At 30.2% G+C, this 13,168-nt stretch overlaps 1 protein-coding gene and 1 long non-coding RNA gene across 2 annotated transcripts in view; one reads left to right on the top strand and one right to left on the bottom strand.

The window, feature by feature from the left end:
• Window positions 1-6,180, bottom strand: part of LOC139843601 (uncharacterized) — a 145,439-nt gene extending 139,259 nt beyond the window's left edge. The window contains exons 1-3 of the long non-coding RNA XR_011757634.1: window positions 6,016-6,180; window positions 5,489-5,606; window positions 5,306-5,370 (exon numbers count right to left, since the gene is read on the bottom strand). This is a non-coding gene — a long non-coding RNA (uncharacterized lncRNA). The remainder of the gene's footprint in view (window positions 1-5,305; window positions 5,371-5,488; window positions 5,607-6,015) is intronic.
• Window positions 6,181-7,912: 1,732 nt separating this feature from the next.
• LOC139840068 (AP2/ERF and B3 domain-containing transcription repressor TEM1-like) lies at window positions 7,913-9,391 on the top strand. The gene has a single exon (XM_071830292.1). It carries the CDS (start codon window positions 8,016-8,018, stop codon window positions 9,039-9,041), a length of 1,026 nt encoding a protein of 341 aa, XP_071686393.1. The 5' UTR covers window positions 7,913-8,015; the 3' UTR covers window positions 9,042-9,391.
• The last annotated feature ends 3,777 nt before the right edge of the window (window positions 9,392-13,168 follow it).

The following is a 13,168-nucleotide window of genomic DNA, read 5'->3' as shown; positions in this document are numbered from 1 at the left end:
AGAAAAAGCAAGGAAAAACGTGCAGTTTAGAAGCAAATTAGAAACAGGAATACGATAGTGACAGTAGCAATATGCAGCAACAGAAAACCTTTGATAACATTGGGTTTCTTTGGCCAAAATAGACGACTCGTAACAGTAGGAATTATTGCTTGAAGTAACCGGAAAGGAATAGGAAAAGAATAGAAGTAGAAACAGTAACGTGAGGTTTTGAGGGTGGCTATCAAGTAGCAGCAAATTAAGGAGATATGGTAGCAGAGAGGTGAGAGAGATAGAGATGGTGTAGAGTGGTTTAGGATATCAAGAGTGATGTCACATTGATGTTGTTTGGGTTTGAGGATGGTTGCAGGTTGGTTCACGAAAAGAAAAACAACAACCAATCTTGGGTTTTGGTTTGTAACCGGAGTTGAAACAGAAAAACGATAAAGTGGTCATCTTCGAGGTGGTTGATAGTGGTTTGAAATATTGAGGATGGATGATGCTTGGTTGTTCACGATGGTATAAGTGGGTGGTGAATTGGAGAGGATGGTGGCAATGGTGTCGTGTGGGTGGCGGATGGCTGTGGCAGCCGGCGGTTGTGGTTTTGTTGTGGTTTCACGAAGAGATAGAAAATAGAAGGGTGTTTGGATGGGAAGGTGATGCACTGGTGTGGAGTATGCATAAGTATATATGCATATATAGATGTTGATATTCATATATCAATAATAATACTTACTGCTATTATACCAAATAGAAAGCAGCCTAAACTTATGAAATTATTGATTTATACAAAGGCAATGATATGCCCATAATGATTAGAGAATGAATAAAGAAATACAGTAATGTTCAAAGCAACGGATGAAATTTAAGTGGGTGTTCAATCAATTGAAAAACCGAAAGCAATAATTAATAATAATAATATAATAATTATTATAATATAATTTAAAATTAAAACGTGTGATTAAATTAGCCGTCGTCTACTATTTCATTTACGGACTGAAATTTGTGCTCCGTTGATCATCAGTGGCGGATAAAAGTTTCTCAGAAAAATTCCAAATATTTAAATTAAATGTATTTATTTATTTTGGTCATTATGGTATAAAATTCGATCATTAACTATTAAATAAAAAATACATTAATTATTCACTCCCAACCCCCAAGCAAAATATAAAAAGTTTTAAACTTGACAAACAACATCTAAGTAAATTACAAATAATCCTAAAATTTATAGAACCCATTTTCGTATCACCGTTTATTTTAAAATAACATAAGTTCCTTTTTAACTCATTTAATATCTATCAAATGACAATTGAGCGTTACAGTCGTTTATTAAATAACTTCGAAATCACAAAATATATATTCTATATACTTTATATATATATATATATATATATATATATATATATATATATATATATATATATATATACATACTCATTAAATATTAATTATTATATATTATTTTTATTTTTCAATACTGATTATAACAATTACAACATATAATATTTCTTTTTATAATATACATATATATTTAATTATATGCATATCTATATATTATATATTAAATTAATAATATTAACTATTCTAACATTATTTTATATATTTATTTTCAACAATAAAATCATATATTATTTCAAATAATATTTCAAATAAAATTATATATATATATATATATATATATATATATATATATATATATATATATATATATATATATATTTACAAATTAATTGTTCGTGAATCGTCGGGAGTAGTCACAGGTCAAATGTATACATGAGCACAGTTCACAGTTTTTGAGACTTCAACATTACAGACTTTGATTATCTTATCGAAATTATATAAAGATTAAGTTTAAATTTAGTCGGAAATTTCCGGGTCGTCACATCATGAATGACTCCAAGTAATATCTCTAAAATGATCCAATGCACAGCGGAAGATTTCTTTCATACCTGAGAATAAACATGCTTTAAAGTGTCAACCAAAAGGTTGGTGAGTTCATTAGTTTAACATAAATAATCATTTTTATCATTTTAATAGACCACAAGATTTTCATTTCTCATAAATATACGTCCCATGCATAGAGACAAAAATATCATTCATATGGATTGAACACCTGGTAACCGACATTAACAAGATGCATATAGAATATCCCCATCATTGCGGGACACCCATCGGACATGATAAAATCGAAGTACTAAAGCATTCCAAATTCCAGAATGGGGCTTGTTGGGCCCGATAGATCTATCTTTAGGATTCGCGTCAATTTGGGGGTCTGTTCCCAAATTCTTAGGTTACCAAGCTAAAAGGGGCATATTCAGCTTCGATCATTCAACCATATAATGTAGTTTCGATTACTTGTGTCTATTTCGTAAAATATTTATAAAAATTGCGCATGTATTCTCATCCCAAAAATATAATGGGTAAAAAGGCAAATGAAACTCACCATACTGTATTTTGTAGTAAAAATACATATGACAACATTGAACAATGCAAGGTTGGCCTTGGATTCACGAACCTATATCAATACTATATATATTAACACATATAATTGTAATCGAACAAATTATATGTATATTATTATTAGTGACCTAATTTTTATATTAATAACTTATAGATTTCATTATTTTATTACATATATTCATTTTATATATTTTAAGTAAATAAAAATATTAGTATAGTTAAGTTATGTGTATTAAATATATTTTTATATAAAGATCTTTTATTTGCTAATTTAACAATAATACTAGATTAAGGATAGCAATAATAATGATAGTAATAATAGTAATAATAATAACAATAATAAAAATGATAATAATATTAATAATAATTATAATTCTAACAATAATAACATCAATAATAATGATTAGAATAATAATAATAATAATAATAATAATAATAATAATAATAATAATAATAATAATAATAATAATAATAATAATAATAATAATAATAATAATAATAATAATAATAATAATAATAATAATGATAAAAATGAAAGTTAAAAGGTTATACCCTTTGAAAGCTTCCCTAAAAAAAAGTTGCCACAGACAGGAATCGAACCCTCGACCACTCGTTTAACCTGAAACTCATCAAACCAACTTAACCAGTATACTTTTCTATTATTGCAGGATTTTATTTTGTTTTAACCCCTAAATCGTAATCATCTTCTTCACCATAATCCTTAAGTCGACAGGAATCAAATTTGCAAACATATAAACTGGCTTAAATTTTGATTTAGGTCTATTAATTAAAATGTAAACGACCCTCAATGATTTCATTGCTCAACAGAAAAAAATAAATAGCAGCAGCTCAACAGACACGATGAACTCAAGAACAACCCAAATTGCAATTTCGATTTTAAGGCATTTTAAGACCAAAATTTCTAAATGAAAAAAGGTTAAAAATCTTCATTATAAACTATCTGTATCCTCAATTTAATTCAAAACAAAGAAACGACTTTGAATTTTACCCAAACAAATCGTTTGACTTTTTAAGATAAAAGCTTTAACTTCGAAATTAAGCTTCATCAAAAGGATTTGAGCTTTGAAATTTTACAGAGAGGTTAAGTGAATTATTTCTAACATCGTCACATTAACAAATTTTGAAAATTCACATGCATTCGATTCCTTGATCATACCTGACACGAACAGCAGAACAGGTCAGTTTATTGATCTTTCAAATCAACTAAATCAGATAATAGATGATGATAAAAATTAGTATAGATAATGGAAAAAGGAAGGAATCTGTTTTATGTAACTTATGAGTCGATCGATTGGTAAATATGGGGAGAGGTCGACCATGGTTCACGAGACAAACAGAGACAGAAAAAAATAAAGAACAGAATCCAATGATATCGTTTATATGTCTGTATTATATCTGTATTATATATCGATATTATATATAAATAACTGTATTTTATATAATTGTATATATATATATATATCTTATTAAATTTCGGTAATATTAGTTATTAATATAAATCTATTAGTAATTTTAATAAAATTCTAATAATATTAGAATTATAATGATGATAATATTAATGATAATAGGTAATAGTAAAGATAATAACAATTATAAGAAGTGATATTATTGATGATAATAATAACTTCCAAATAAAATGATTATTTTTAGTAATAATATTAATAATAAACATAATAACCAAAATCATAATTTTTACTACTAATTATAATAATAATGATATAACAAATTAAATACATCAATTTTACATCTATATATAATATTAAAATAATAACATACCGATATTAATATTAATAATAACAATATTAGTAATAATACTGAGAGTAATAATAATAATATTAATATAACAAATATATTTCAAACTTGCAATTAAATATAATACCATTTATTATTTGTGAAATATTATTATATGGTGTCATTTATTGAAGGGTTAATATTTATATATTTTATATATATTTGATAGAAATTTTTATATAGATTCACAATAACATTTATATATATATATATATATATATATATATATATATATATATATATATATATATATATATATATATATATATATATTTTAACAACTTAAATTCCAATTAATTAAAGTATACTTTATTAATTTAAAATATTATATATATACTTATAATTATACTTATATAATATATATACATATTTATTTACAAACCAATGTTCGTGAATCGTCGAGAAAAGTCAAAGGTCAAATTCATTCATGAAAAATAGTTCAAACATTTGAGACTCGGTGTAATAGACTTTGTTTATCGTGTCGAAACTACATAAAGATTAAGTTTAAATTTGGTCGGAAATTTCTGGGTCGTCACATAACATCTCTAATCCAAACATTAAATTGACAAATGGGTACATCAATAACCGGTTACGAAATATTTGGCCAAGTTTTAACTTATCTAAACCAAACATTCAATCGACAAACGGGTTAGAATTACCATTATAAACACAACAAAGAGTAAGGGTGCTAGAAAGACATACCTCCTGAGGTACATTTTTGCGATTCAATTAGATGATACGGTTAGCACCTATGACAAGGGTACACGAATATACGGTTAGCATCTGTACAATATTAATGGCTAAATGGGTCAACATTTAACTATGTGACTTGTTAAAAATAAAAAACTATCCAAATCAACCTCTTCATAAGTAAATGGGTCAATTGTAACCTTTCTTATGATTAAAGACAGCTAACCATCTGAAAAGGTGAGCTAATAAGTAGTAAAAGTAAGGTCACAAGTTTGAAATTGCTAATCAACTCAATTTGTTTTGGATTAAAAAATCAGTGAACATACTAAACCATTAACGACAACATTAGTATAAGATTTAATTATACCTTATTAGTGAATGGAGTTGTTTTTGTTTTGATCTTCGAGTATACAAACTGTTCGCCTTGTGATCCTACAAATAGCAAATTGTATATTTTAGTTTTTTTCAACAACCTGCTACTTTACAACCATGATTAGAAATTTAAATGTATATAGTAAAATAATAATGAATAATTATCAGGACAACATACCTGGAGCTGCATAAACAATGGTTCGTCTAAGCCCGAGCTTAACTGCTATATGGTCGATTCTGGTACTAATATTGAAGTATCTTCGAGAGACCGAAATCACACACATGTGCAACCATGTCTGAATCAAAGACTTTTTGAATTAAGCTAAGTCTATGTATAGCCTAATATGCATAAGTAACATCATCAAAGTTGTTCAACTTAATGATTAACCTTTAAGAATGTGTGTTCATCATCATTAGTTCTTCGAATAAACTTTACGAATGAAATATTATGCTAAGGTAGAAGTAGCATCTTTGCCTAATTTTGTTCGAAGGTTAAATGGTTCAAAAGTCACCAAAACTGTATAGAAAAATATTTTCAGTGAATAATACTTTTTGAGCCAATTAATTGTTGAATATTAGGCATATTTAGATACTTTAGGAAAAAGAAACAAAAAGATCTAGTGACCCGTATCACTAATTACCCATTGTAACCCAACTTTGTTACGCCCCGCTCATTTTGACACCATATCTTAAAGATTGTCATACCTCAAAAATGTACTCTTCCGGAAGAAAACTTGCCAGTCGATTTACTACATGTGAAGCAGAAAAGAGGCTTGTTATCCAACTAAAAACAGCTGCCCACTTTTTATTTTATTATCAAAGATATCTAACTGTAAAACCCGGAATTTTTTTATTTTACTATATAATGCTTAAAAAATGCAGACTATGTACCAAATACTAAATCAAGACTCAAATTAACAAATTAAACAGATTCGATATAGAAAAAAAAACAATTTAAAAAACCTAATCGAAAACAATACACTTCATATAAGTATCATTGTTAAATCGAAGATGACATGCAATATAATACCTAATTTAGCGCAATACATCAAACATAGACATCAGTTTCGTTAAACCTGTAAATCGAAAGAAAAAAATAAGAAATACTAACCCGTGATTTGCAAATGAAGATTATTCAACAGCAGATATTGATCCAACGAATCTACCCGTAAAAGATTTTAGATCATAATTTCGGCGACTGATTTGTGAGGCTACCGATTGATGTATTGAGGCTTTGCGATTGATCTGCAACTACAGTATAAACACGCACATAATCTTTGTTATAAGATCAAACGTAAATTAGAAGGGTAATTTAGTCATCAAACAATTAATCAAGGTGATTATGAAGGCATAATGTTGATTAAAAAATTTGGATGGTCTAGATTATAGTTGTTAATGACAATGGAAGGCTAGGATTAGTGATTTGAATTTTAGATGATCTATTTTTAATTTTGTTATTATAATATAAAAAGATAATAATATAAAATAAAACTAAAATAAATTTATACATTAAAAAAACGAAAATAAAATTATAAATACCCACATACCCCTCAACATGCTGCCCATTATTTATCATTCTATCAGCACGCCCGCCAAGCATCACATCCCTATCCATTAACAAGTCAACACGTCTGTCACGATAAAAGATGGTCTAAACTTTAGCTACCAGATAATAACGACCAAGTCTTCTAATTGATCCTGTTTCTTTTTCTGGGCCTGCTGTAGCCCAATAGCCGAATTAAGTCCAACAAACTACACATACTTCTAAATGCATATACTTATATGTATTTAAGTAGGAAGCATATGAATAAGATCGAGTACAAAAAGGTGTACTATTAATTTAATTATAATATATCAAATAAACTAAACATAACAATAATAACAATAAGAGTATATAATAATATAATAATATTATAATAATACAACAAGTGTTAGAAAAAAAGGTAGTATCGTCATCTTATCTAAAGAGATACTTCATCAAATTCTTCTCTATTATTTGTCGATTCTTTGGGTACAAACCAATGGGAGTATAGATAAACATCATCTCTCTCTCACACACACACTCAAATAGAGACCAAGCTCAATGTACAATCAGCAACAGCTTTGTTTGGGGGATGCATGCACTTAATATATACCTACAATAATAAAACTAGGTCCTCTCTCCTCTCCTCTCCTCTCTTCTCATGTGATCGATTTCACTCATCCACTTGCATGCTCCCCATTTTTATTTCTATTTATATACATGTTGTATTATCCAACAATACTTATAATTCCACTTGTACATATATATTTTACATTTATTTATATTCAATATATTGTTAAATTATATGAGAAAAATATGAATCTTCCTTCTTCCTTACTACCCCATCTCTGAGTTGACCCACCTCACCTACATTTCTTCCGTATATTTTACGTATTTCAAGAAACCACATACTTACATAACATAACACCATACTAAAAACAAACTTCATTTTAATATTACTCCGTATTTCATAATGATTAATTTTAATTGTTATTGTTATATCTTCTGTATAAAAAATAAAGTATGCATCATACACCAAATAAGCTTAGCCAATGTTCCTATATATACTCCACCTTTCTCTTGTACCACTTCATAAACATCATATTTCTATTTCTCTCTCACTTAAAAAAATAAAAAACCTTATTCTCATTTCAATTTATTTCTCTTGTTCTTGCAAATTAAAATGGATTGTAGCACAGATGATCAAAGTACAACTACTGAAACAATTTCAACCGTTGCAGCACCAGTCACAACGCCGCCGTTAATAGGAAGTAACGGCAGCGTTGTGATCGACGTTGACGGCGGTTTAGAAGCTGAGTCAAGAAAGTTACCGTCATCACGTTACAAAGGTGTGGTCCCACAACCAAACGGTCGTTGGGGTGCTCAAATTTACGAAAAACATCAACGCGTGTGGCTCGGAACATTTAACGAAGAACACGAAGCTGCGAAAGCGTATGATACTGCCGTACAACGCTTTCGCGGTCGTGATTCCGTTACTAATTTTAAACCGCTTCCGGTTGATACCGAAGAAGCCGGTTTAGAAGCGAGTTTCTTAAACTCGCATTCGAAAGCGGAAATTGTTGATATGTTGAGAAAACATACGTATAATGACGAGTTTGAGCAAAGCAAAAGGAATTTTAGTTTAAAAAAGTGTCCATTGAGTGACGGTTTTATTAGATCTGGCCATGGTCAACAGTTAGTCAACGCGCGTGAACCGCTTTTTGAGAAAACCGTTACGCCGAGTGACGTGGGAAAATTAAACCGGTTGGTGATACCTAAACAACATGCGGAGAAACATTTTCCGTTACAAAGTGGAACTACTTCAAAAGGTGTTCTTTTACATTTTGAAGATGTTGGTATGAAAGTATGGCGATTTCGTTATTCGTATTGGAATAGTAGCCAAAGTTATGTGTTGACTAAAGGTTGGAGCCGGTTTGTTAAGGAAAAGAATTTAAAAGCCGGTGACATTGTGAGTTTTCAGAGGTCAACCGGACCGGATAAGCAGCTTTATATAGAATGGAAGACGAGGACCGGGTTAGGTGAGTCAAACCCTAAACCGGTTCAACCGGTTCAGATGTTTAGACTGTTTGGAGTGAATATATTTGGTAGTACAAGTGATGGTAGTTGTAATGGGAAGAGAAGTAACGTAGAATTGGAGTTGTTGGGGGTAGGGAGTTGTAAGAAACAAAGAATTATTGACCCTTTGTAACAAGCTTCTAATACTTCAGGGGTTGGTTTGAAAATATTTTGGATTATTAACTTTTTTTTTCTTTCTTTCTTGAGATGATGATAATGATGATGGTGAATGAAGTGGAAAGTGGTGGGAATGGAATAGAGAAGGTTGCAAGTTGCAAAAGATTTGTATATTTGTTTTTTAGGAATTTAAAAGATAGTTGAGCTAAAGAAAGCTCAATATTGTAGGGTTCAAGTTGAGTAGTGTTGTAAAAATAACAAAAAATATAAACTTTTCTTTTCTCAAATTGGTCTTTGATTAATCTTTATTTATTATCCTATTGTAGTTAACCATATATAAGTCTATTTAATGTTGATCTTATTATATATTGTCGGTTATACGTGCTTTGAAACTTAATTATTAAATCTGATTTTTGTTATTGTTGTATCCAATTTAATGATTCGTCTATATTCAAGAACCTTTCTAGTTTGGGTACGGTAGAAATTTTTAGTACTTTCTTATTTGAGCGTAGCTATTGTTAATATATCTGATGATGTTTCATGATAAGTCACACATGCACTAGGTCACACGCACAGTGGTTGTACAGCATAGTACATGTACGATTTTTATACCATAGCCATCATTCAATTCAACACATATATAGATGGATCACAAAATGTTTACCTTTATAGGTTTATACTTAATTTGGAATAAAGCATTGTATGGTTATAGTACTCCAATTTTGGAATCATATATGGAACTATTGAAAGATATCTTCAACATATGCTGATGAGTTTAACTTCAATTCAATATATTAGTGTTGGAAATTATTTGTGGTAAACCCACAAACTCATTGTATTTAACCCACTATTATTGAGTTGTAAACTTATTTACTTTGGTAGTACATTAATGGTAATAAGTACCATTTAGTACACTTACAAAGGTAATAAGTACAATGTACTTTTAGTAGTATGTGGTAATAAGTACTCTCTTGTATCTATAAATAGGGAGTTAAACTCTTCTTGTAAGACACATAAAAACACAAGAAACACACAACAAATCATTGAGAAAATCATACACTAGTAAGTAGTAAAATTGTGAGTATAATTGTTCAAGTGGAACATTGCAAACCATAGAAGGAACTTAGGCCGTGAAACTAGAAAGTCTTCCTATTGGTGATCGCTTTCCCGACCGGTGATCTAAACGTCGATCATACTCGTTTCCGCTGCTCGTATTCGGTATGTCTCGAATTTATATTTATACAACATTGGTACAAGAGCCAGGTTGTTTATTTCCCGGTTAACATGCTAAGTTTTCTTCATGATGTTGCATGAATTATATTTGTTTTATTGTTGACTTAGATAGCATGTTTAACAAGGTTTACAAAATTGTTAAAAATTTGATATATAGCTTCTATATTACTATCCAGTACCAAACTCGTTGTTTGATAACCTTGATTTCTTGGTTATATATATACACGTTAAATTGTAATATTATTTGTTACCAAAGTTACGTGTACATATGTTTACCTTACATTTTTCTGTCCTAACTTTGTGATGAGTTGTCCTTATTATAATCTTTTTCCTGGTAAATGATGCAATAAATCATATTTTACATCGCTTTAATAAATTGGAAATAAATATGTTTTTTGAATTAAATCGATCTAGTATTTGATTAACACTTTGTGCCACTCCAAACGATTGATCTGTTCAGTTTGTTAGGAACGTTGCTAAATTTGATCTATTTGACAAGTTGGAGTTAAAACACAGCTGACATCAACCCATTTTATGTCAACCCATTTCAAGTATATTAGTAATACTTTGCACTTTAGTCAAGTAAATGCATCTCTATTGCCACCTCTAGTAAAGTTATTTATATTATGTGTACATAGGTGATATGTATGGTAGTGTATTATGGAAGATGGACGCTTCGAATTTTATATAACTCATGAGGTGTTATTTTTTAATGGTTAATTGTTGAGAAATACTAGTGTTTTGTTAAAAAGATACTGTATCATTTATTTTTGTATGAACGTTAAACATTTCTTATATTAACTTTTATTATCTATAATATTTTGGCTTATAGACATTGTGAGTTAATGATAGCATGATTGATTTTTTTTAACTGGTACAGAGTAATGAAAAGTACACATTGCTAGTGACATATTTTTTGTTATAACATTCATTAAACATGCCTTAGTTTAAAATCTTGTACATATTTTTTTGTTATGTATCATTTATTGCATAGATCATTGTGTATGAGAACATTCATATGAATTGATATGTTTGAAATATGTTATCGAAAAGTCGTGCCAATTCGGATTTATAGAAATTTATAATCTTGTATATATTATTGCGTTAGTGATGGTTTCATAATAGGATTTATAGATGATAATTGGAAACATAGTGACCTTTTTCTCTATAACCTATGATGACATATTATTAATAAAATAATATAGTAGCAAGACTATTGCATATTTGGACGGATATAACTAACCTTGCATAATTATCTTTAATAATGACTTAGTATTCAATCATGGCTTCCGCATCAAAGAACATTGTTGCTGAACTTAACAAGGGTGTTAAGTTGAATGGTGACAACTACGAAATATGGAGCATGAAACTCGAATATGTGTTGGAAGAGCAAGAGGCTCTTGTTGCTCTTACTCAATCAATGGAAGTACCTGAGGTGGGTGATACGGAACAACATAAAAGGGATGCTGAAGTATACATCGCTTGAAAACGTAAGAACACCATTGCTCGCATTACGTTGCTGAGCAGCATGGATGATGATATCATGCGTGATTTTTGCAAGTATGAACTGGCAAAAAATATGTGGATAGCATTGGCTGACAAGTTTGGTGCAACCTCGTTGACCAAACTAAGATCTCTCACTATCAAGTTTGACCAATATAAAAAGAAGTCTGATCATACCATGAAAAAGCATGTCAGACAAATGTCAAACATGATAAGTGAATTGAGAAACGCAGGTCATGTTCTTACTGATGAACAACAGGTTCAAGATATGATCCGTTCCTTGCCTCAAAGTTGGGAGCAAATGAAAATGCATCTCACACATAATGAGAACATCAAGACTTTTGAGGACTGTGCACGCCATTTAGAGCTAGAAGAAGATCGGATTGAGGCCGGTAGGTCAATCACTGAGGTGAATATGGCAACAAGCTATAAAAATGCTTTTGGGCATAAGCGCAAGTTTCATCACCATAAGGGTGAAGAAACTTATAAGTCCAACAAAAGGCCAAACACCAATCATCGTGGCAAGGGAACACGTCCCTCCAAGAAGGTGAACATTGCAAAGGTGAAATGCTACAATTGTGGCAACAAATGGCATTTTTCTCGTGATTGTCCTGAGCCTAAAAAGGTATATTCTTACGATGCTTATGTTAGCAAACTTTGTGTTGCTAGTTCTGTTTTCTTAACTGAATCTCAACCTTTGTGGATTGTAGACTCATGAGCAACAGACCATGTAGCTAAGGACAAAGACACCTTTGTAGAATTTCGGCGAGTTTCTCATGGAGCTATGTGGATTTATGTAGGAAACAACTCAAGAGTTCCAGTTGAAGGGATCGGGCCATGCAAGTTAGTCATGCATGAAGGACGAACACTAATCCTACATGATGTTTTATATGCTCCTCAAATTCGTCAAAATTTGATTTCTGTTTTGGTTTTGTTAAGACTTGGTTTTCATTTGTACTTTCGTGATAATGTTGTTGAGTTGTCTTTGGGAACAAACTCTTATGGTTTTGGTTATGTCCTTAATGGTTTTATCGTGATGGATGTTGATTATCTTAATAATAAACCATGTTTTACCTTAGTTGCATCTTCTAATAAGTTTGATAATGATGTAAACAATTGGCATGCTAGACTTGGTCATATCGGCAAACAAAGAATGAATAGATTAGCTAGAGATGGTTTACTGGCTAATATTGATAAAGTGGAACTGTCCACTTGTGAGCACTGTCTGGCAGGAAAAACTGCGAGAAAACCATTTGGAAAAGGAACGCGTGCCGATTATCCATTGCAATTAATATATTCGGATATATGTGGTCCTATGAATGTTCGAGCAAGGCATGGAGCGTATTATTTCATCACATTCATTGATGATTATTCTCGATTCGGTTACGTCTACTTGATCTCTCACAA

This window comes from Rutidosis leptorrhynchoides, chromosome 4 (assembly GCF_046630445.1).
Source record: "Rutidosis leptorrhynchoides isolate AG116_Rl617_1_P2 chromosome 4, CSIRO_AGI_Rlap_v1, whole genome shotgun sequence".
In the NCBI taxonomy this organism is placed as follows: domain Eukaryota; kingdom Viridiplantae; phylum Streptophyta; class Magnoliopsida; order Asterales; family Asteraceae; genus Rutidosis; species Rutidosis leptorrhynchoides.
Note: the sequence above shows the minus strand (reverse complement) of the source record. Positions and strands in the feature narration are given on the sequence as shown.